Genomic DNA, 25,841 nt, shown 5'->3' with positions numbered 1-25,841 from the left:
CAATATACGTATAAAGGAACTAAAGCAGGCATGACCCTGACAGTTGCCAATCTATTGTAGTCCAAGTGTTGTAGCCCTAGCTAGGGGTGTATGACTATGGCTAGAAAAAAAACTCGTAGGGGCCACACAGTCTACATATGGAGTGGTAGTTCTATGGGCAAGCGTTACAGATATCTGCGCAGGAGTCATGCAACATCAGCTCGAAGCTGTTAGTAAGTCAAATTAGAGGAGGCACTGTGGCATATAGCATGGCCACGGCACATTTCTTCGTAGGCACGCGTGCAGATAATCCTGTCTGCAGGGTATCCGGTGCTAGGTATATTGACGGGGGGCTTATGCTGAACGGGCCTTATAATACCATTGAGAAACCTTTTTTCTATGAAATTATACCATATTATGAGTTGAATATGGTGAGATGTTACATGTCCTGTGCAGCCTTCATTGAAATAATGTCCCTTTGACAGAAAGATGTTAGGTAACAAAAAATTGCTTTAATGGGTTCAAATGCCATAATGGCATTTCAGAGTAGTGTGCTTGTGCTACTACAATGGTGAATATATTTGCTTTAGAGCTGAGAGAATAGGACAGAGCGTATCAATTCCACAAGCACTAACTGCTGACGCAAACGTGCCGCATCTAACCTTTTAGTGTTTCGCTGGCTTGAGAGGATGGCAGCGAGGTCATCACGTTTTTTCTTGAGAGCAGATGTCTCAAGCTCAAGATCACTTTGGATGCCTGTGTAAAACAAACAGACAAAAATGCTGTGAAATAATTGCAACTCATAAAGCAAGGCTTCATTTGCTAGCTCATGCTTCAGTGCGCAATGGGGGTCACGAGCTTTACAGGGTATTTGCAATTCTCGGTGGCACCTTAAGAGTTTCAAAGCACGAATACATGTAAAACTAGTTAGCGTATTGTGTATGCATAAACATAACGCGATCTTGAACTTATAACCTGAGAGGCAGTTTCGATGGCTCTGACAATAAAATTACAGGTAAACCTTGATATCAAAACTTCAATATACTGAAATTCTCGATATAACAATGCATTACCTTTTTATAACATGTGCCTATAACGCCATATCTTTTGAACCACAATACAGGTAAATCGGGATATAACGAATTTAGTAAATCGGAACCTTGCATTGTAATATCGAAATTTCATTATATTGAAATTCGGTATTTGAAAACGGAATGGGCCGCGAATATTTCCAAGGTATCGTGAAATCTGCAAGAGAAAATTTGAATGAGAAAAATACACTTTGTTGAATTTGAGAGGGCGACTAAATATATGGTTTCATGCCATGTCAACGATGTCTTCACATCGGTGGTATGAATCAAAACTATAGCCACGCTTTCCGTCCACTCCGCCTGTGGCTGATAGTGTCGCCTACAGTGCAAGGATCGAATCCTTCGGCTGCCTCTCGCTTCAGCGAGTCTACAAAACTCGAGATTACGCAACCACCAGCGCTAAACGTGCAGAAAGGCAGTGCACGATGCCATGCCACATAAGCTCGCCCAGTGTCTGCAGACATGGCTAGATTACCTCTAAAACAGGGCACGCGGGCTGCACACTGAGAGCCCTAAGCCACGGCCACGCTAGAAAAGTAGACGCATGTCAACCTCGTACAACATTGTACCGCCGATGTGAAGATGTCATCAGTGATGGAAGCGACATTTTACTTTTTGAGCAGACCAGGTAAAACGTCAAACTATTCTAATCTGTATTTATTCCAAATGGGCCATTAGCCCTCCGTGATAAGTCACAATGGATCCAGCTTTGCCCTTATGGGCGGCTGCCCTGCCCATTAGGCACAGCTGGAGCCGTTTGACCTATCACGGAGGGCTAATGACCGATTTGAAATAAAACATGAGCGTAGCTTGCACTGGAGGCGCAGATGATGGGCACCCAACTAGTCGTGGCTTTTGGGCTAGGCTAAGCACTGCCGAGTCACCCCCAGCATTTTCTGCAATTTATTGATTACTGATAGATTGTCGATTAGCTATTGATTGGCTACAGCAATGTATTGGCCACGTATTTGGGCTAGGGTAAGCACTACCATGTCATCCCCAGCATTTTCCTGAACTTATTGAGTATTCATCGCATATCGATTAGCTATTGACTGGCTATTGATTTCCTATCGATGACTGACTTAGCTTAAGTAGTCCCAACCATGCCTATCTAGACTTAGCCAGGCTCAGCTTCCCTAGTGGGGTATGTGCCATTGCGCTTGGACCCTTTCTGCACAACTGCCAGGATCGGCCCACAATTTCTGTTTGCACTTTACGGACTAATGCTCGGCTTAAACAGCTCCGCTGCTAAAAACAAATTGAAAAAATAGTTTTACGTTACAGCGGCCCACATTTCGGAGCTGAAAAATGCCACTTTGGAGCATTAAAAGCGGTAGTTTGGAGCAGATATTGGTGTTTTTGGAGCAGTTGGCAAAATATGCCATACGACTCCTAGAGTTAAAAGCATCACCGAAGTGTCTCATAAATATTTACATTCATTATGAAGCATATCGCACATACAATAACAAAAAATTGCAAGAACTGCAAGAAATTGCAAGAATTGTATGTGTGAAGTTTTGATAGTAGATTTATTTTTGCTGCAGTTTCATTTCATGTTAAATAACCGCCCGTGATGTAACAATCAGATGTTTGCACAACCAGATGCAGCTTCGTGTAGTTGGTTGTATGATACTTTTCAGAATGTAACATCATCTTGTTAACTTGCAAGCTTGCAGTTTCAGCAGGGATTACAGTAAATTGAACATTTCTTATCGTTTAGAGATGTCAAGATTCGTGAACCAGGGGCATCTCTACACTGCATAGGAACCTAAGACATTTCGGCAGCCGGAACAGCACGGCAAAGCATCTGATCTGCATGCTGCGACAAGGTGTGTACAAAACGGTCCCTGCCACTTACACAAGCTGTAGGTTTTTGTTATAATTCATACCTGTCAACTCTCCTGAATTTTTCGTGAAGATATCTAACGACTATACCAGAGGGGGCACTTGCTTTAGGCCAGTTTTTCAGATAAATTCCTTAAACAGGCTCAATCGACAGCAGCAAGAACACTGAAATGCGCTCTGTGATATAAAACAGTGTTGTCAGTTCTGGTATTTCAAGTTCGCTGCTGCTTTGTGTGCTATATCTCAAGTTAAGTAATGGTTAATTATGTATGTATCATTGCAACAGTGTGGGTGCTGAGAGGAAGCCTTAAAAATATGTCTGCTATCTCGCCAATAAAAATTTTGTCTGCAGAATTTTTACAAAATATGAACTTCACAGGTTGCCATGTATGACATAATGTACAGCACTGTTGCAATGAATATGCCATATTCATAACTTGCAGTTTCGGTCTACTTGAATCGCATATTTTGAATCTGGCCTACCTTCCGTTTAATGATTCATTTAAGTAGCCTCCTCTGAGTTATATGTAATTGGAGGCTATTGTAGAAATGCATGATGTGCTCCCTACTGACTGCATTGTGACAATTCTTTTAGGGACCATGTTGTGAGGCACGCATATCCTTTCATGTCTTGCTATGATTTGCCCGACAAAAGCAGCAGGGCTTTGGTTACCTTTGTTATTACGCATTCTTGCAGACTTCCGTTTCTCTCTCTCTTAACATACGTGCATGCGCAAATTCTGTGTTCTTAATTATATTTCCGTAAGTTGTCCTAATTGTGTATTACATTTTTTAAAAATTTGGGGAGGAGCGGGGTTATTGATTCCCATAATACTAGAGAGAACGGACCTCAGAATAAAAGACCACAAAAGGTGGCTTAAAGTGTTCGAAGCTCAGAATTTAACACTCTGTCTCCTAAAGCACTACCAGTATGAAACTGTTTCTAATTGCTTTGTTTTTATAAGCTAGCTGCGTGATTTGCAGCCACATTGTGAGAGTATGTTTTTTTCTTTTTTTTTTGAGTTCTTTTGTTGAATGTTCTCCTTTTTAGTTCAGAAATTTTTTCCTACCACCTCACGCGATACTCCAACTGGAGCCTATGAGGTATGTTTATAAATAAGTAAATTCCTGAGGTATGCAACAAACCATGCAAATCAGTCCCTAAAAAGCCATAAAGAGGATCTATTATTTTCAGCAGCCACCTTTTTTTGCAGGTGTCTGCACGAGTGCTTCAATAGCATTGGCGTGAAGTTGGCATAGAGTTGTGTATTCAGGAACTTCTGAACAATGACCTGCTGTAGTTAGTGCTGTGAAGATTGTTCATCTACCAAGTCTTTGCTTTTCTGTTGGTGTACTTGTAATCGCGCTGTCAGTAATTTCTCAGCTTGCCTAATTATCTTGAGGCCCCACACTGACGCTATCGATGTCTTCAAGTGCAGACTTTTTAGGATAAGGTTCTTCGCTTTGCAAATGTGGTTATAGGAAAGGTGGCACTTACAGGTGCCTATTCTAGACATTATTGAAACAAGCCAGCGAATCTTGTTTACCTCTTGTCCATAGTGTATAGCAGTTAGTCAAGGGTTCAGAAAATTGCTCTCAGTGGTAGCATGCCGGCAGTAACTTGGCCACTGACCACATCTTCATCATCATGTTACCTGACTAGACGAATTTTTGTTGAAGCTTTGACAAAATTTCCTACAGAAGTTATGGATAACGCATTTTAGCCAAGGCAAATTGGATCGTCTTACTCGTGTCCAGATTATAAATGTATAAGTGCCACCTTTCCTTCAACCAGACTTACAAAGCTAAGAATCTTGTCCCGAAAAGTCGGCACTTTAAGACATCAGTAGCGTCAGTGCGGAGCCTCCGGATAATTCGGCCAGCCGGGAAGAAATTACTAATAGCAAGAGTTCAAGAATGCTGACAGAAAATCAAGGGCGTGAAAATTGACACATTTGCAAGATGCCAACTAGAGCAGCTCTATGTCCACTTCATAGCGACGCTAAGGGACCACCTGTGCAAACTGTCGCAAGAAAGCTTGACACATTAAAAGAAAAAAAAAAGCCTGTGTAAACCAAGAAGTTAACTTCAGCTTTTTTTCCTGCAAGCCCACTAAACCTGAAACTGCCATTTTGTGCAAACGACTGAACTTCAACACCACAGGATACTTCACAATATCCTGGCGAGAGTAACATGCACCGTAGAACATGCCTTCAGTCAGCTCCTTCTGAAGTAAAAGAAAAGATGCACGTGTGTAGCTGCCATGGCGTAACCCTGGAACCTGTTTCTGCTCCGCAACTTGAGCTTTTTTTTCAGTGACCACAAGTTCATTATTATGAAACGGAATACATTAACAGGTTCAAACTCAGGGTAATGTTTTTATCTGCACGACTTTGTGGACAAAAACTGATGAAAGGAGGCGCAATGCGACTATTCAACCTGTCCAGGGAACAGGGACGTCAACAAGTTTTAAATCCATTTGCATAGGCTAACAATCGCAAGGCAAACTGCTGCAATTGCGTGAAAATGTACCATGCACTTCTTACTTCAAGGAATAGTGCCAACCTTTTTCAGCTGCAGTTAGCACCATGTATGTACACTGCACGTATAATTTAAGGTAAATGTAAGGAAGTTATTGCAGAATAGGCCATTTAAAACTAATGGCCATAATTTTGGCATTAGTAGATCTTTGCTCAGACCATCTGACGATTTCTTGAAAGTATGAAATTTTTGTTTATGTAGCTGCTGTCAGAATATTCTATATTAGCATTTGGTCATATACATATACTGTTTGCTCTAAAAAAATTCTTGAGTTTCACATGCTGAAACCACGATATGATTATGAGGCATGATGTAGTAGGGGACTCCGGATTATCCCTTGAAGCCTTGTTAACTCAAACTCTGATTTCTCAACATATCAGTTAAGTCGAAAAAGTTTTCGTGGCTCGGTATCGACTTTATGTATATTTGACCTCTTATCTAGCAATGCTTCTGTGCTGTGCCCCGGATATCTCGAAATCTTGACTGCAACACTGTAGGGAAAATGTTATCACCCAAAGGTTTCCATACGTTGTACACAGCTGCGATATCTCCAAAAGTTGCAAGATCGCAAGTTTGTAGCAAATTCTGCTTCATTCTACGCCACTCTTGTCATCCACTGTTCACGGCCGGCGGAGATCTCATGGGTAATCCGGGCAGAGTGTTTCTGACCCCTGACAAAATGCAATGATCATAAGGCCTCCCGCTTCTTAACTATATTACATGAGCACACTATAATATTGCTACACGCGTGTGGTATTTGGTTGTTTGAACGAGGCGCGCGGGCACCTAGACGAAGAAGACGAACTGCTCTGGGCTCTCGAGCTATCGGCTGATCTGGCCAGCGCTGCAGCTATCTTTTGTAAATATACTTGTAAATAGTCTCCTGTACTTAATTCTTCGTTCGCGTAACAATATGGTTGTGCATCATACTGAACGGGACCTCGATTAGACGACGTTTGCACAGGATAGTGCTTGGTGCACCTGAGAGTACTTCTACATGTCTCGCTGATTATTGCGCCTTAAAGGTGCTAAAATGATGCGTGATGGACGCTCGCACGATATGGATAAAAATGCGGGAGGCTGTACACCTGAGCACCACAACATGCATGCTCATGTGTACGCATAGAGTTGTCAGCTTGCTTATTTCCTGTGCTCTGTGTTTCTGAGTGGATCTGCGCGCTGGGCCATACCGCGTGCTGCGTCGAGTGTTTGGTATGTTATTGGTATTTTCTTCATTAACAAGTTCAGGGCCATGATCTTGTAGCAATGCGTTCTCTGATGCCATTCCTAATTGTGCTTCGTCAGTTGTTATAGTGACACTGTGCCCACGTTATCAGTACGGGTTTGATGGAACATCGTATAACGGCGCTGTGTGAGGACGGATCACAGAAAGAATGCACAGAGGACAATCGCCGAACTTCAGCTGAGGTTTACAGCAGAAAAATTACACAGGCAGCAGTTTCTGCTCAGAAACATTGACCAAAACACCGCCATGGCACACATTGTGTCGGCGCGATCACAACGGATGGTCATGTCATACAACACTACGGAACATCCTGATCTGCACAAGATCAAAGACACATTTGTACTACACGTTATACAATCAAGTTACGCTCTTCAAGCCCGCCAACTTGGAAACCTTCTTTTGCAAATATATATCTTCTCTTTTTGACAAATTATGTGATGCGGTGCTAATGCAACTTACTCCTTCCTTTTTTCATGAGAAATGCCTCAAGCAATTCTCTCTCTTTTTGATACTTAAAACTTCCAAATATACAAGTGTCGTCGTGCACTGGAGTGCAAGGACACATTTTTCAATGGTCAGCCGAGGGACCCCCTGCTACGAAAGCCTGCACGGATCCTCGATGCTCCTTCAAATGGTCATTAAAGCATCTACCAGTTTGGCTGACATAACACCTGCCACAAGAAAGCGGGTTGTGGTAAACCACCTCCGTCTGGCAGCGTACGAAGCCCTTAGCATGCTGTTTCGCACACTTATGTGAAGTGCATGCACTGTTCAATGGACGGCAAGTTCGCCCCAGTTTTTCTGGGCGGAGAACACTATGGGAAGGCCGCACTTTCCGGCCACTTTCTTCAAGCGGTGGGAGAGGTTGTGCAAATAAGGCACCACCAACGGCTTCCTTGACCATTCTTTATCCGCTCCCCTGCTCCCCACACCAGACCTGACTTCACCAAACAGGCTTTCAACAACAGCGATTGTTTCACCAGGAAAACCCGCCTGCTTGACCCTCTTGGTTGTTTGCACTCCGAGCTTTCTGATGCTCGCATCACCATTCGAGCGCGGATCTGATACTGTTCAATGCGATGTCTCTCTTAACAAGTTTTGAGTTCCTATAGTCCCACTCTCCTCCGCTCGGAAAAACTGGCACGAATGTGCTATGCGGTGAAAAGTGCACGCATTTCACAAAAGAGCGCAAAACAGCATGTTAAGGGCTTCGTACGCTGCGAGACGGAGGCGGTTTACCACATCCCGCTCTCCTGTGACAGTTGTTATGTCAGTCAAACTGGTAGATGCGTTAATGGTCATTTGAGGGAGCATCGAGCATCCGTGCAGGCTTTTGTAGCGGGGGGTCGCTTGGCTGACCATTGCAAAGGTGTCCTTGCACTCCAGTGTACGATGACACTTGTATACTTGGAAGTTTTAAGGATCAGAGAGAGAATTGTTTGGGGCATTTCACATAAAAAAAGATAGGAGAAGGTTGCATTAACATCGCATCACTTAATTTATCAAAAAGAAAAGACAAACATTTGCAAGAAAAGGTTTTCAAACTCGCGGGCTTGCAGAGCGTAAATTGATGGTGGGGGGGTCTAACGTGTAGTACAAATGTGTTTTTAATCTTGTGCAGATCAGAACGTTTCATAGTGCTGTATGCGACGATGACTTTTTTATGATCGCGCTGACAATGTGCACTATGGCTGTGTTGTCCAATGTTTTTGTGCAGGAACTGCTGCAGTAAACCTCAGTTGAAGTTCGGAGATGTCCTCAGTGCATTCTTTCCATGTCCCGTCCTCACATGCACCGTTATAACATGTTCCATCAAATCCGTACTGATAACATGGGCACAGTGTCACTATGACGACTGACGAAGTAATATTGGAAACGGCATCAGAAAATGCATTGCTACATGATCGTGGCCCTGAACTTGTTAATGAAGCGCGAACATTCGGCGCAGCCCGTGGCATGGCCTAGCACGCAGGTCCTCATAGAAACACAGAGCACAAAAATAAGCAAGCTGACAACTCTATGCATACACATGAACATGCATGTCTTGGGGGCCAGGTGTACAGCCTCCCCCATTTCTAGCTATATCGCGCGAGCGTCCATCACGCGTCATTTTAGTGCCTTTAAGGGACAATAATCAGCGAGACCGGCAGAAGTGCTCAGGTGCACCAAGCACCCTCCAGTGCAAGAGTCGTCTAAGGTGAAGTTCCCTTCAGGACGACGCACGACCATATTATAGTGTTCCCGTGCAATATAGTTAAAAAGCAGAAGGCGGTACCTTCTCATGCTCATTGCACTTTGTCAGGGGTCAGAGGAACACTCTGTCCGGATTACCAATGAGATCGTGGCAAAGAAAGAAGCAGAATTTACTACAAACACCATTATAACATGTTCCATCAAGCCAGCAACCAACTAGCCCATCTAAGTCTCTTAATTATCAGTATGGGATAAACCAGCCAAACACGGTGGATGCTAAAGCCACTATTCCACAACGGTATTTACTTTGCTGGCAGAAAGGTAGCTTCCGAATAATTTTAGCGTGACGTGTCCATGCTGCTTTTTAAATGTGCATTTTATGCTTGTACTACTTCTGTTGCTTCAATACTATTGTTAAACGAATAAGTGATGTCTTTTTGATTATAACACTTGTTTCAGTGGCCCGCTAATTGTGACAGTTTATTCTACAACAGTAATGCATGTTCGCTTAGAATCATAGCCAAATTGCCTGAAACCAGTTCCCTTTGAATGAGATTTGTTAGTATCTCCTATATTCTGAATGCTTACGCATTCTTATCTGTGTAAACATACGCAAAACTGATTTTGCCTTTGTGTGAACCTGTTGCATAAGTGAAAAAATTTTTGGCTTTATTTCTTCAGGTGCCCTGCAAGCTCTCACCAAAGCAAACATTCCACTGGTTTTCTGTCAGATTACCATTATAGAATTTCGAATAAACTATGCTTGTCAGATGTGTGGCATACCCCGTCTTAGAATCGGAGCGCTTCATTATTAATGTTTGAATGGGTGTACATAAAACACATGTAAAGTACACTTATGTCTTTCTTTTACAAGTCCTCTTCACCCGACGTTTTTCCAACTTAAAATTACGCTTTGCTGTACATTTGTTTTATGCACAAACCATTACAGCAACACAACAGTGCAGTAAGATGAGTACAAATGATAAAGCATGCAATACACCTGCAAGAATTACATTTGCATACTTGTAGTACATATGAAAATGAGCTACCGATCTTTTTCAGGTTGCATACTCTTATAGGTCATACACTCATAGGCCACACAAAATCGGTCAAGGCTGATCTCAAGTTCATAAGTGCACCAAATAGATTTAAATAGTGACTTTTGTTAAGTGACATCGGACCAGTCTAAAGAAACCTGGCCCAAATAGGGAAATAAATAGGTTCGGACAGGGGTAAACAGGACTGGGTTAAACAGGACCGGACTGAACCGGGTCAAACGGGAGTGGACTGAACAGGCACGAACAGGTCTGGGCTAAACGGGTTCAAACGGGGACAAACTGGTCTGGGCTAAACGGGTTCATACAGGTCTGGACTAAACAGGTTCAAACGGGGTCCCGTTCCATAATCCTATTTGATGAAACCCGTTTGAAATCAAATAGGATTTTTTAGCAGGGGGAAGCTGCAATTCTCGTCATCTTGTATTTTATGATCGCAGTGGCGAAGGCCTCGCGACTTCCTTCGCAGGGTGGCCACGACGCACGTCTCCATCTGAAGCCCGAGTTTCACTACCGCGCGCAAATCATTTTTAAATGCATAAGCATTTTATGCTTTCCCGAGAAAAATGTCCTTGCGTCAGTCCGTCCGTCTCTCGCATAAGACGATCGCTTTCAAGATAGAGCCCGCAGCAGCGAGCGACTTTACCCTCTTGCCGCTTGGCCCTTCAACGCAAACAGCACGCGGAGTTAGCAGTCGGGACTGTCATTCTGCTTCGCGATGTATTTTAAGATACGTTGCGCGGCCGTGCCAGAGTACATTTCGAACCATGCCGCCATCGGAGTCATTTGATCACGGTTCATAATGGTTTGGCACGGATGGACAAGGACCTAAAGAGCGATAACGGCTTATGATGATCGGAACGTCATCAGCGCACATGGCGCCGCCTGCAGTACTTTGCGTGCGTTATTTATTTATTTTTTATTTATTTATTTATTTATTTATTTATTTATTTATTTACCCTCAGGGCCAATTGGTACTGCAGAGGGGAGTGGGTTGTTATACAAAATAGTTGAACAAAAAAAAACGGTCAGTACAGTTAATTCATACAAATGAAGCTCGTAATTATACAATGCACACAGAAATAATTAAACAAAAAAGCAATCAGCACAGTTTGTACAAATAAAGCTCGCACTTATACAATGTTAGCTAATGCATCATGGAACATGTGATTACCGTTACTATTAACAATGTCAACGGGAAGTTCGTTCCACTCTTTGACTTACGAGGCAAAAATGAGTTCAACAAGGTCTTGTGTGGCATAATGGAATACCTACTTTGTGATGATGATCGATGCGGCGGGATCTGTACTGTGGGCGATGGAGTAGTTGGTCATGCAGGAAAGAATGCTGATACAACTTGTGAAACTGTGTTAAACTCGAAACTTTTCAGCGAGATGCTAAAGAAGGAACTGCTAGGGAAGTTTTCATGGCGGAGATGCTCGCAGTTCTGTCATAATTACATAATATAAAACGGAGTTATTCTGGACAAGTTCACTAGAAGCTACGAGATTGTCATAGCTTGGGTACCACATGGCTGTAGCATATTCCAGTTTAGGGCGTATTAGTGTCTTATAAAGCTGCAACTTTAAGCCACATGGAGCAGTAGAAAGTTACGACGTAAATAACCAAGCATGCGGTTAGCATTGTTAATAATGTACTGAATATGTAGCGACCAAGTTAGATTAGTGTGATGTGAACTCCTAGGTACTTATAATAGTTAACAGAATCCAAAGGAATGTTATTAAGATAATAAAGAGGCGAGCTAATGGAAGTTCTAGATACACGCATGACTTTGCACTCTTTAATATTTAGGTCCATTAACCATTCTGCGCACCAGTTAGATATAGCATGAAGGTCAGATTGCAATACCTTAGTGTCGTCCTTGTTAGTAATTTTCCGAAAAATAACACAGGCATCGGCAAAGAGATGAATGTTAGATGATAGAACGGTTGAAAGGTCTTTCATATAAATGAGAAATAACAGGGGCCTAAGACAGTACCTTGCGCAACGCCGGAATGAACTTCGCAAAAACTATGGCCGTTCTCTGCAACAAATTGTGATATCTCAGTGAGGAAACATGCAATCCACTTTAAGACTTTACTGTCAAGATTTAGTTGGTGCAGTTTGTAACGTAACAGTCTATGGCAAACCTTATCAAATGATTTGAAAAGTCGAGGAAAATGCTGTCGGCAAGCGATGATTAATCAAGAATCTGATGTAAGTGATTCGTAAAGGATATTAACTGTGTTTCACATGAATATGTTTTCGGGAAGCCATGCTGTGCTGACGTGAAAAATAAATTAGATTCAAAAAATTTTACTAGGTTAGTAACATTATGTGCTCGAGCAGTTTACAACAAATGCTACTTAAAGAAATAGGGTGGTAATTATTTGAGCAGTTTTATTACCAGATTTATGCAGTGGAACGACCTTCCCAATATTCCATTGTCTAGGAAGTGTAGACATATCTATTGACTGTTGGAAAATTTTTGTTAGTTTAATGAAAACTGTAAGCACTAGGATTTTTCACAAATTTGTGTTAATACTATCATAGCCCGGAGGAGAATCATTCTTAAGTGCTTCAATCAGTCGTACGACGCCAAGTGGTTCAACAATCACTGGTGACATGGGTAAATAATTGTGTGAGCTCACAGTAAGTAATTCATTATGGCTATCCACAGAAAATTTTTATTGAAAGATTCGTTAATAATGGCGGCGCAATGGTTCTCACTAATCTGGTCACCGGATGAGTGAATCGAGGAAATATGGTTGTCAGATGGTGGGCTAATGACTCGCCAAAGTTGTTTGCGTTAGTTTGTAACATAGACGGGCAAAACGTTAGTAAGAAAGTTATCTTTAGCGGGATTTGAGCACACCTATGTAGATGGCCTATGCAGATTTGTAGCAGCCCAGCGGGGTTGGTTAGTAGGCAAACATCTGGCGGCACGATAGAAACGTTTCTTTCGGTTAGATAGACGTTTGATATAAGTATTGTGCCATGGCGCATGTGCGTTTGAGTGATAAAGCGATTGGGATATTGTTATGAGCTAGTTGTCCGGCGGACAAAGAAGGTGCTGAAGCATAGAGCCGACGAGACGAGGAAGAGGTGAAACTGTGGTTCGCCATCTTTGTTGTTGCTGGCCAACATTTAGTCTCCTTGGACATAGTGCAAATACACCCCCTTTTCTGTAAATCTCCCCGTAACATCTTGGTGGAGGTGCGGGGCATCGATCCCAGTACCTCTCGCACGTACCTACTATTGCACGTGCCGACCATGCACGTCAACTTGCTCGCACTCAATATTCTGAGTCCCAAATCCACCAGCAATCTCGCTACAACAGCCACCACAGGGACCACCCACTTTGTCCCTGGATCGCTCGTTCTCCTGTGGTCCCCAGCACGACGCATTGGCTTATCCAAAAAACTGCTCTTCCAGTACACCCGCCTATATCGCGTGTGCTGCCAAGTGACTGATGTCACTTATGAAATCGCTCCACTCCTGCCATCGTCATCCTTTGCTCCTCTCCGCAAGGACATTGTACACGTTGTCCGTCTCAAGCCCTATCGTGCCGCGGACACCCCTTAATACCTTGTGCGTTAGTTTTATTTTTTTTCGTGTACCCTTCGTTCCCCTCCACCGAGTCGGTGCTTTCACCGCCGGAGGGTAGTGTTATGAGCCAGTTGTCCGGCGGACAAAGAAGATGCTGAATCATAGAGCCGACGAGACGAGGAAGAGGTGAAACTGTGGTTCGCCATCTTTGTTGTTGCTGGCCAACATTAGTCTCCTTGGACATAGTGTAAATACACCCCCTTTTCTGTAAATCTCCCCGTAACATCTTGGTGGAGGTGCGGGGCATCGATCCCAGTACCCTCTCGCACGTACCTACTATTGCACGTGCCGACCATGCACGTCAACTTGCTCGCACTCATTTTCTGAGTCCCAAATCCACCAGCAATCTCGCTACAACAGCCACAACAGGACCACCCACTTTGTCCCTGGATCGCGCGTTCTCCTGTGGTCCCCAGGCACGACGCATTGGCTATCCAAAAACTGCTCTTCCAGTACACCGGCCTATATCGCGTGTGCCGCCAAGTGACTGATGTCACTTATGAAAATCGCTCCACTGCTGCCATCGTCATCCTCTGCTCCTCTCCGCAAGGGACATTGTACACGTTGTCCGTCTCAAGCCCTATCGTGCCGCGGACACCCCTTAATACCTTGTGCGCTAGTTTTATTTTTTTTTTCATGTACCCTTCGTTCACCTCCACCGAGTCGGTGCTTTCACCGCCGGAGGGTAGTGTTATGAGCCAGGTTGTCCGGCGGACAAGAAGATGCTGAAGCATAGAGCCGACGAGACGAGGAAGAGGTGAAACTGTGGTTCCCCATCTTTGTTGTTTGCTGGCCAACATTTAGTCTCCTTGTACATAGCGCAAATATACCCCCTTTTCTGTAAATCTCCCCGTAACAATATATTTATTTCTTAGACGTTTGACTTCATTTACAAACATATCCCAGTTCGACTGCACCGAACGGGTGTCAAAATTGCTTAAATAGATGTCCAAAAAATGTGTTAGTTCACTGTTAATCATGTAAAAGTTGGCTTTCTTGAAGTCCCGTATCGTTTTCCTTTTTTGTTTGCCTTAGGACAGGGTGCATTCAATGAAAACGAAAGTAACGAATGATCACTGATGCCTGGTGTATAGGTTATAGCGGTAGCGAAATCCGGTCGAGTCGTTAGTAGTAGATCAAGAATGCTGGTGCTGTTATTTGATGTCCTGGTCGGCAACGTTACTAGTTGCGTTGAGAGAAAAACTGAACATATGTTAAGAAATTCACGAGGTTGTGGCAAGACGGCATGAATAAGGTTGGTTTGCGTTCCATATTATACTCGGAGAGTTCAAATCTCCTAGTAGAAACAAAGGATATAAGGGGAATCGTGTACAAACTATATCCATTGCATCATGCAGTTCATCGATAAATGTTGAAGGTGAGGCGGGAGAGCGATAGCATAAGCCTAAGATAAGCTTGTAGTAGCCAATGGTTACTATGCCCACACTAATTAAAGTTCAGTGTTAATATGAATGTATGAAGAAAGAACGTCCTTTGAGACGGAAAGAATGACGCTGCCTCCCCTACGCATTGTCCGATCACAAAGTATATGTGAAAGCGGTTCGCGTCGTCAAAGATTTCATGATCGCGGACATGCGCGTGGAGCCATGTTTCCGTTAAGGCAACTATATTTGCGCTACACGTGTCAATAGCTGATGGTAAAGAATTATACTTGTTTAGTACACTTCTAACGTTAGACAAAAGAACCGACACCTCCCCTCACGATAACTCCCCTCACGCGTCCCTATGTATAAATGCAGCTTGCTCCTACGTCCTGACCAGTCTATATTGCCGCGGCGCTGTCGTCTGTACTGGCCGGATCAAGTGTCATAACACTGATAACCACACCCAGCTGCGTGGTAATGAGCAAGTGGCACAATGCTTACGCATACTTAGACAACTCCCAGAGCAGTTTCTGCTTGAACATTTTCAGCCAGTGAGCTGGTCGCCAACACATTGTCCGTCCATTGCGATGTAGATTTATTTATTTATTAATTTATATTTATTAATACCTCAAAGGTCCCAACAGGACATTACATGAGGGGTGGACACGGAGAAGGCGGAAATGATGATGATGACATTACAAAAATGAGTCGCAACACTCGATGGCAGATCTAAAGCGCGCTGTATCGCGGATGAGTGCAGTTTGTCTAGGAAGGCCATTCCAGTCTCGGGCAGTTCGCACGAAGAATGATTGCAGGAACGTTGGTGCGGGCTCGTGGCGGGATTACCGAGTTCGGATGGCCTGTTCGACGAACACGATGAGCCAGCAAGGTGCCAGCATGGTGCCAGCATGCCAGCATGAGCCAGCATGGTGTGCTTCATCCTCTACATCTGAGTCAAAGCGCGTTTGGTGTGTTGCGACACCACGGACCCGAGCACATGGCGGTTGGACCCTCCCGCGCTTATTCGTGCGTGGCTTAGCCGTGTCTGGAGAAAAGGGGATCCTGGGGTTCAGCCAATGCTGAGTGCTTGGACCTTTACGGCCCCTCGGCGGAGGCAACACACCCCTTTGGCCTTGGCTTCACGTAGACGGCACCCCGGGCTGACCCACCCGGGGAAATCGGTAGTTGCCTTTTCCTGTCTCTCTCTCCCTCCCACCTTCGACTTTCTCTCTCACTTGCCATCTCTCCTGTCTTCTCCTTGCCTTGTTTTACTTCGAACTTTCCAGGCAGCAAGGGTTAACCTGGTGTAATCTATCCAACATCGGTTCTATTATATTAGGTTATAGTGGCTATGTACAGCTGGCGTCTGCCTCTCCTTTGGGTTTCTTAGCGTCCCCTTGTTGGGCTCCGTGGTGGGTGGCTGGCATAGCCTCCGAAATTAATTAATTATCTATGGATGCATTGCCCTTCCCTCGTCTGCCTGATCGCCCTCTTAGCAAAAGAGGGCGCACCGAAGAAACGCTGAACTTTTTTGGCCAACGCAAAGGTACCTTCCCACGATTTCACGTGATTCATATTGAAAACCCCGAAAAGACCACCAGAATGATTTCTCCCTTCGCTGTTGCCTAATGTATAACTGATCCACTAGGTCCCGGCTGTAAGGTAACGAAAATGGCCAGCGGAGACCTACCTCCTCTTTGAGGTTCGCGACCAGCACCAGCACAGAAAACTCTGCAATCTCGTAACACTTGGTAATGTAAATATCACGGTGACTCCGCACCGATCGATGAACACATGCAAATGAGTAATGTCTGACGGAGACCTCCTGAACTTGACCGAAGAAGAGCTTCTCGAGGGCTGGAAAGAACAAAACGTGACACAAGTACAGCGAATAAAGATTAAACGAGACAACATTGAAATTCTCACGAAGCATCTAATCCTATCCTTTGGCTCCAGTACTCTCCCAGATACCTGTGAAACAGGATACACGAAAATCCGAGTAAGACCGTACATTCCGAATCCGCGCAGATGCTTCAAGTGCCAAAGATTCGGCCATGGCTCTCAAAGCTGCCGACACCGACTGACATGGGCAAAATTTGCTGATCATGAACATACATCTGACAACTGCACTGGCGCCCTGCACTGTCCAAATTGCGATGGTGACCATGCAGCATATTCTCGATCCTGCCCTACGTGGAAAAAAAGACATCATCACACTCAAAGTAAAAGAAAACATATCTTTCCAAGAAGCACGAAAGCGTGTTTTTTCTCTTTTTTTCTTCATATCGCAGTTTATGCTGGTGCGGCGCGTAAGGGGGCAGCGCCGCAGCAGACTCCGGCATCGGCACGGCACACACGAAGAGTGTGACCGCGGCTGTGCCACCAGCCCCCCAGGCGACAGCAGCCAGCGCTACTGCGCCGTCTCTGAAGGTGGGCCAATCGACCTCTGGGTTGGTGGCCTCCAAGACCCTGCTTTCGAGGCAAGGCCCACCCCGAAAACACCCCACTCGATTGAATGGAAGTCCAGCGGCTCCGTGGAGTCGATAAGACAACCCCAAGCCAGAAGGCGCATCCAGCGCCTCTGGAGAGACACGATCCTCGCGACCGCTCCAAGAAAGACAAAACCAGGATTACGGGACCTGGAAAGGCTCCATAAGCCAACTAGACTCGTCTCTTGACACACAGCCTAAAAACACAAACAATATGGATACACAAATATTACACTGGGACGTGAGAGGCGTAATGCACAACCTCGATGACATTAAAGAACTTTTACACAAATACAGTCCAAAGGTGCTGTGTGTTCAGGAGACACATCTTAAACCTACACAAACCAACTTTCTCCAGCAATACGCTATTTTCCGGAAAGACCGGGACGATGCTGCTACATGGTCAGGCGGTGTAGCTATAATTGCCGACAGAGGCGTTGCATTTCGGAAACTGCAACTCCAAACTCCTCTTGAAGCAGTTGCTATCGAAACAGTGATATTCAATAAACTAGTCACCATCGTGTCTATATACATCCCCCCCAAGTAATCAACTCTCTAGAACAACATTTCAAAGCTTTATTGATGAACTCCATCACCCTTACATAGTCGTTGGTGATCTAAACGCACATAGTACACTGTGGGGCGACTCTAGCTGTGATGCGAGAGGACTACTTATAGAAAACTTCCTATTCTCTTGAAGTGCCTGCTTGCTTAAAAAAATAGCCAACATTCTACAGCCCTACACACAAAACATTTTCTTCCATAGACATAAGCATAGCGTCCAGTACTATTGTGCCATATCTGAAGTGGGATGTGATTAATAACCCTTACGGAAGTGAGCACTTCCCCATCGTACAAGACCTTACAAAACAAGCTGAGCGCTCTACACATGTTCCTAGATGGAAAGTCGATTCAGCCGACTGGACGCGATTTCGGGAAGTAACACATTTGCCCTGGGACGATGTCCGTGCACTTGGTATTGACGATGCAGTAGCCTACTTTACAGCGTTTATGATTGATGCTGCATCATTATCTATACCCCAATGAAATGGGTCGCCATCGAAACTACATATGCCATGGTGGAATGAGGAGTGTATGGAAGCCTGGAAAAATCAAAACAAGGCCTGGAATCAATTCAATTCAATTCAGCTTTATTCAACATCTCTAAGATGTTTGGAGCACGGACAAAAAGCCTGAAAAGGCTTGACTGGGTCCGTGCACCAGAGCATGGCATACAGTGGTATAAGTCCCATACATGTACACAAGAAAATCAATATGCAGAAAACGCAAAAAAACTTCAGAAAACTGTACAAGAATGCAAACAGTGGGCAAATATGTGCATAAATAAATTCCATAAATATATACAAAACATTGCGAGAAATTCCCTGAATGAGAAATGGAGTTAATCGAGAAACACAATTAGCGTTTCAACAAAAAAGGTAAAACAATAGAGAGTTATACGTATAAGCTTCGAAGCTCATTAAAAGAGATCATTTCTACATCTGTGCCATTTTTGGCCAACTCATTTAACAAGTTAGGTAAAGTGTACCTTAGCATTTGCTTACCATAGGTCGTGCGGCATTTGCCAACTTTCCATTTTTCGGGATAGCGTGTGTGGTATGTAGGGGAATTTTTTGTCAACCTCGCCAGTGATTTCAGAAGGTAATTTTTCTTATTTGTTTCCAGCTTATGTTGCCGAAGTAGTCTGAAATTGTACATACATTGTACGTTAACAATCTTAAACCTTTTGAACATGTCCTCTGTGTGACTTAAGTAAGGAGCTTTAAAAACTAGGCGTATTGCACGCTTCTGAAGTGAAAGAAGTTTCTTTATATTTTCTTTTGTTGTTGTTCCCCAAACTAGTGCACCGTAGTTTAGCGTGGAAGAAAATAGAGCATTGTACAGAATATTATTAACTGAAAGAGGGAACGTAGCGCAATGTCGACGCATAAGACCAATTACTTTGGACAGCTTTTTTGACAGGTAATTAATGTGAGCATCCCAGGACAAATTATTTGAAAAAATTACGCCGAGCGTTTTAAAACTTTCTAGAACTTCTATTTCGAAATTGTTTAGTAATAGTCGGGGGAGTTCGCAGAATTTGTTTCGTGGGTGAAACAAAACGGCCTTAGTTTTATTAATGTTTAGCTTTAATTCATTATTTGTAGCCCATAAATAAATGCGACGAAGTGTTTCGTTTGCGCGAGAAGACAGGCACGCGACATCCGAGCCGGCAAAAAATAGGCTAGTATCGTCAGCGTATAATATATGTTTGGCCGTATGATCAATGTTAACAATTTCGTTAATGTAAAGAACAAAGAGAAAAGGACCCAAAATGCTTCCCTGTGGAACACCTAAATTAACTGGCTTTACTGAAGAAGGGTGACCATTAATCGTGACAAACTGCGACCGATGCTGTAGGTACGAATAAGTGACAGAGCTTTCCCTCGAATGCCATAATGCGGCAATTTTTGAATGAGTATGTTGTGATTAATATGATCGAATGCTTTTGTGAAATCTAGAAAGACGCCAAGGACCAAGCTCTGAGTTTCAAACATTTCAAGTATTAGTTCTTTTTGAGTGAGCAGTGCCAGCTCGGTAGATTTATCTTTTCTGAAGCCGTATTGTGAGTCAGTTATTATATTGTAGCGATCAGTAAATGAAATTAAACGCGTTCAAATTATTTTTTCAAGACCTTTTGAAAAGACTGGCAAAATGGAGATTGGACGATAGTTTGTAAGGTCGTTCTTATCACCTTTTTTGTAAATTGCTGTAATTTTTGCGCATTGCATTTTACGAGGAAAGACTGCACATGAAAGGCAGTTGTTAATTATATGCGTTAAGCAATGTGCGATCAAATCAATAACGAATTTTACCAGTTTTATCTGCAGATCCATCATATCTGTGGCCGTGCTGTTTTTTAAACTAGTGTAGGTTGTAATAACTTCCGATTCAGACACTGGCCGCAGAAAAATTGTATGCTCGCAACGCGGTTGCATGTAAGACAGGCTATCGCCTCCAGACGATAATGGGAGATTAGAAAGAAACGAATCATTAAATGCATTTGCTACTTCTACTCCAGAAATTTCCACGTTGTCTTTCGATATCCTTGTGATAGGTTCAGTACGTCTGCCAAATATCGCATTTAATTTGCGCCACATGTCTCCAGAACGTTGACTAGAATAAATTAAGCGGTTATAATTATATCTGTTTTTAGCAGCACGAAGTTCTTTAGTCACGTGATTTCTATGTTTTTTGAAGGCACTAAGCGCACCAGGACATCTAGTTTGAATGAATGTTTTGTACAGCTGTTCCCGTTTTCTTATTAGATGTAAAAGGTCAGTCGTTATCCATGGCTTACGAGCTTTCTTCGGTCGGTTAAATGTTTTTTGTGGAAAGCATGAATTGTAGACAGCTGTAAACTTTTCTAAGAATCTGTCGTAAGCGATTTCCGGATCAAATTCACTCAGTACATCATCCCAGTTTATACGTGAGATAGATTCACGAAAAGTGGTTAATGTTAAAGGGTTAATTGATCTGTAAGAAACCTGTCCTACTGGTGTAGAGTGATCAATAATTTTAGAAGACTCATTTACAGAAATAAATATTGGAAGATGGTCGCTGAGGCAGTAGTTAATGACACCAGAGTGCACGCGGTGCAAATCAACATTTGTAATGAAGAGATCGAGCAGCGTTTCTGTGGTTGTTGCCAGCCTCGTTGGAGAAGTTATTACATTTTGGCAATTGTGTATGTCTAAGAGAGACTCAAAGGCAGCTTTATTAGGATTATCTGCAAGTAAATTAATATTGAAGTCGCCACCTAAAATTATATGATATGTATGATAATTTACAAATTCACGGAGTGCATCTAAAGAGCTAAAAAAGCAGGAAATGTGACCGCGAGGTGGGCGATAGCAGACACAAAATAAAGATTTCTGTGATTTCAGAACAAGTGTTTCATAATCAGGAGTAGAACAACAAAATTCAGAAAGTAATTCGCACTGCACTTCCTTTGAGGCTAGAATAGACACGCCTCCGCCGCGCTTCTCATAGCCGTTTACAAAATAAGACTTATATCCTTGCATTTCAAACACATTCTCTTCGCAAGTAAACCATGTTTCCGTAAACATCACAATGTCAAACACAATTTTAACTTCGCCAAAGAAACATTCAATGTCATCGTACTTATTGCGACCGGATCTCAAATTAAAATGGACACAGTTACAGCATTGCTGAAATTCAGCTGCTGTTAGGTCACTTAGCTGCATCAGTTTTGCAACTTCATTTGTCGACGAAGCCATCACGGACGAGAAAAACAACACTTTTGCTCTAGTACTGGCTCGATAAAAACACAGATTGACCAGGATGCCTTAACCACTATTACCGCGCATGAACGACCGCGCCATGTCTGCCAATTCATGAAAAAGATTATCAGCACGCTCGTCACCAAAATGATAGCTGACATCACACTATATCTGACTTCATCATGCAATGACCATCCCATTTCAATGATTGTACTCAATATCGACAGCATTGCAGCTTGCGAAACTGTCCTCGTGTATGAATGCATCCACGATAACAGTCGTTGCCAAGAACAGAATCCATGTTCGTTATAGCATGTTTCTACAAAATATAATAAAAAAATAATGTGAGGTTTACACCTCGTTCTGCGCATTCGCGGTAGATTTAGTACTATCCGATTGGCTTCAACACCTTCTGTTATAATATGGCTTTTCTTACTAATGTGCCGCCGTAATCCGCTGTCTTCGTATTGCTCCATTTCGAAGTGTACTCGATAAGTATGCAGAGCTGTTCATTGGATCTTGTCCAGATCGTGCTCCTGCCTTATGGCAATCTGCTTCGTAACTCCCCAACCACAGAAAACCTAATTAACTTCAAGGCGATTAAGTCGCAAGGTAGAAGAATACGCCGCCGTGCTGAACGGGAAAGTTGGGAAAAATACATAAGCAATGTCAGTTCTTATACAGACGAACGCAAAGCCTGGAACAGGGTAAACAAAATAACAGGCCACGAAACTCATCCTCTACCTTTAGTAAACACACAAGGAGACACTCTTGAGGACCAAGCTGATTGTCTAGGAGCACATTTCGAGTATATTTCCAGTAAATCCCATTACACAGACACATTTCTGAAATACCAGCGACAAGCAGAGCGACAGCTTCTGAGTCGGAAAGACAAAGCCAATGCAGCGTACAATCGTCCATTTAGCGTGGCGGAGTTTCAGGCTTCACTGAATTGTTGTAACGAGTCTGCGCCAGGAAGTGACAGAATACTATATGAAATGATAAAACACTTACACCCTAAAACCCACAAGACACTACTGTCACTCTTTAACACCATGTTCTCTCCCGGCTACAGTCCGACTGCATGGAACGAAGCAATCGTAATTCCTATTCTCAAAGATGGCAAGGGGCCTTCTTAGGCCAGTAGCTATAGGCCTATAGCTCTGACAAGTTGTATATGCAAACTCTTCGAGAAAAGGATTAACCGGCGCCCGATCCATTTCCTTGAAAGCAACAAAATACTCGATCATATACAGTGCAGTTTCAGAGAAGGTATGTCCACAACAGACCACTTTGTTTGCATTGAATCTTATATTAGAGATGCTTTTATACATAGCAGTTTTGCCTCTCAGTATTTCTGGACCTAGAAAACCCTACTGAAAATTCCTATATATATAGGACCCGTACATACGATGTTATTGGATACGGGTTATGTATCATACGGGTGATATGGGGGCATATGGGTGATATGGGGGCATATGGGTGATATGGGGGCATATGGGTGATATGGGGGCATATGGGTGATATGGGGGCATATGGGTGATATAGGGGCATATGGGTAGTACAGGTGATATGGGGGTGTTCGAGCGATATAGGAATGCATTTTTTTGTGGGAGGTATGACCAATGTGGAATATGAAGCAATGTGTGTTTTAATTATGTGTTTCATGAGCACAGAAGACTGTGTAGATGTGTGTGGAAAGCATTGTGCACCATATGGAAAAAAACGATGTCTAAATTGTTTCCCCCTTAACACTATTTATTCAGATCATTCAACATTTCTGCAATAAACCGATTCATCTTTCTTAATCTGTCTGCTTTTGGCGTCTCGGAGGCCTTCTTGCTGACGTAGGCTGCAAAACCATCTGTCGAGAAACAGGAACAAACACAATCGAAGCAAGTTTTAAATATCCGTCAGTTGCTCATCTATGAAATCAAGTCTAATATTCCAAAATACGTTAGGTTTAATATACTCACTCGCAACAGCCTGCAGCTTTTCAGGCGTCAGTGCTTTCCGTGGTGGCGCCAGGTTTTCCTGCTTTAGGAAGCGCCGACAGGGTGCTCCTGTGAGGCTCCTATTCCTCAAGTTAGGGATACCCCACAGGAGCTTCGTGGCTTCCTTGCAAAACAAAGAGTCTTTTGGTCGCGACAACAGCCATGACCATTGCTCTTCTTTGACAAAGACACCTTTGCCAAGGTGCACCTGTATGGAAGAGTAATGTTCAGACTCAATTATTCATTTATTATTAAAATAAAATTATGTTTTAACAATGATCCTATTAAATAAATATTGCCTAAAAAGTAATATAAGGCGCTTTACATAAATGGCACCATGTTTATGTTGATATAGGCTTATGAGCTTCCTTTTTTTTTGCTGTACCTATGAATATGTTGTGGAGGACATTGAGAAATAATTAATAACAGCCTTTAAAGCAACGTAATGCTTGCAGTCTTTTTTTATTGACAAAGAAAGTATATAGGCGAAAATTGTAAATTATCTCGTGACAATTAATGCATTCCCACGGCAGAGCATGATATCAGTGGTCTCATTTGTCAACCTAGTCATGTATGTCGTGTATTTTGCGTGTGTGCAAACCACGGAAACATTTATAGTTCATTATATGGCACAAAATTTCTATTTCCCTGCGTCAAAGCTACAATGCACAACACACTCCAAAAATGCCAAAACTGAAACAGGTTGCTTAGGCTTGCATTCCAGGGATAAATAATAATACAGCTATTTCTGTGTGGCTGCCACTGAACACCCACATACCGCTCAATTTAGCAACTTCATTTAAAAGTTGTTTTGGTGCAAGATGGCTTAATTGACCCAACACTTCCACTCTCTCTGCTATTATAGAACTAATTTTTGAAATTCTTGCCGATGTTGGGCTGCTGAGCACGAGGTCGCGGGATTGAATCCCGGCCACAGCGGCCGCATTTCGATGGGGGCGAAATGCGAAGACACCCGTGTACTTAGATTTAGGTGCACGTTAAAGAACCCCAGGTGGTCCAAATTTCCAGAGTCCCCCACTACGGCGTGCCTCATAATCAGATCGTGGTTTTGGCACGTAAAACCTCAGAATTTAATTGAAATTCTTGCCATAGAACACTCCTTAAAGGGTACATAACTCTCAGAGTATAAATAAAATTTGCTATGTAGCCTCATGAGAGGCCGTTTAAGGTAATGTTATCTTTTAATGTCACCATTTTATCACAATTTACAAAAATACGATTAGGTATAACGTATGCACACAGAAAACTACAAGCATGGTGTCAAGTGCATCCGTGCAATTTGGATGTTCAGCCTATATGATGATGGTAGTGAGCAAAACTATCTGTCACCTTCAGCGACAAGTAATAATGTGTCATAGGGGCAAAAGATTTTTCTGAAAAATAAGTCTCCCTACCTCACTATTTACCAGAGCCAACAGTGGAGGTAGCGTGGCCATGGCATCTGCATCCTAAAAGACAAAGAAATAGTGAGTTAATAGGTAGCACAGTAAATTAATCCCGCACATGCACACCAGCACATGTCAGTTTCCTCTTTCTTGCCAACGCACCTACCATGCCATGAAAGACAAGCATCTTCATAGATATACCTAAATGCACACATCAACATCTGACAAAAATGCAAATACACTTTTGCTTGACAACACAATAGTGCTACTGTACTTCATATCAACTCTGTTCAGAGCTCTCAAAGCCACAGGTCATTTCAACCCAGAGGAACATGAACCAGAAGAATGGCTTTACCATTGTCTATCCTCCCATGAACATCAGTTCAGTAAAAAAGAGCTAGATATTGCCATTGCACAATGGAAGATGTTTTTCCTGTGACATTCATGCATTTCATTATTGGTTGGCTTTTGGAACCTGCACCATTAATTAAACTACAAAGCACCTGTTTGGTAAAATGAAATACGAAAAATAAAAATTAATTTCTAGAGCTTTATATGCCAAAACCACCACCTGATTACGAGGCATGCCGCAGTAGGGGACTGCGGGTTAATTCTGACCACCTGTCATTCTTTAATGTGGGTGATCGAACACATTTACTGCTTAAGTAAGTTTAGATAAATAAAAGTTGTAATAACACAGTTCG

At 43.0% G+C, this 25,841-nt stretch overlaps 1 protein-coding gene across 1 annotated transcript; it reads right to left on the bottom strand.

Moving 5' to 3' along the window:
• Positions 1-23,462: 23,462 nt before the first annotated feature.
• On the bottom strand, positions 23,463-25,481 carry LOC125941877 (BEN domain-containing protein 5-like). The gene is made up of 3 exons (XM_049659739.1): positions 25,147-25,481; positions 23,714-23,939; positions 23,463-23,601 (listed from the first exon to the last, which is right to left on the bottom strand). The coding sequence occupies exons 1-3, from the start codon at positions 25,186-25,188 to the stop codon at positions 23,492-23,494; spliced, it is 378 nt and encodes a 125-aa protein (XP_049515696.1). The 5' UTR covers positions 25,189-25,481; the 3' UTR covers positions 23,463-23,491.
• Between the last annotated feature and the right edge of the window lie 360 nt (positions 25,482-25,841).

This window comes from Dermacentor silvarum, unplaced genomic scaffold, assembly GCF_013339745.2.
Source record: "Dermacentor silvarum isolate Dsil-2018 unplaced genomic scaffold, BIME_Dsil_1.4 Seq515, whole genome shotgun sequence".
NCBI classification, from domain to species: domain Eukaryota; kingdom Metazoa; phylum Arthropoda; class Arachnida; order Ixodida; family Ixodidae; genus Dermacentor; species Dermacentor silvarum.
The sequence above is the reverse complement of the archived record's forward strand: the minus strand, read 5'-3'. Positions and strand labels throughout refer to the sequence as shown.

What these genes read in the sequence shown, in the direction of transcription:
- LOC125941877 (XM_049659739.1), bottom strand. Translation starts at nt 25,188, where the DNA reads ATGGCCACGCTACCTCCACTGTTGGCTCTGGTAAATAGTGAG. An exon ending in TGGCTCTGGTAAATAGTGAG is followed by an intron (nt 23,940 to 25,146) that starts GTAGGGAGACTT and finishes TCTTCCATACAG; the next exon opens with GTGCACCTTGGCAAAGGTGT. An exon ending in AAAGCTGCAGGCTGTTGCGA is followed by an intron (nt 23,602 to 23,713) that starts GTGAGTATATTA and finishes GTTTCTCGACAG; the next exon opens with ATGGTTTTGCAGCCTACGTC.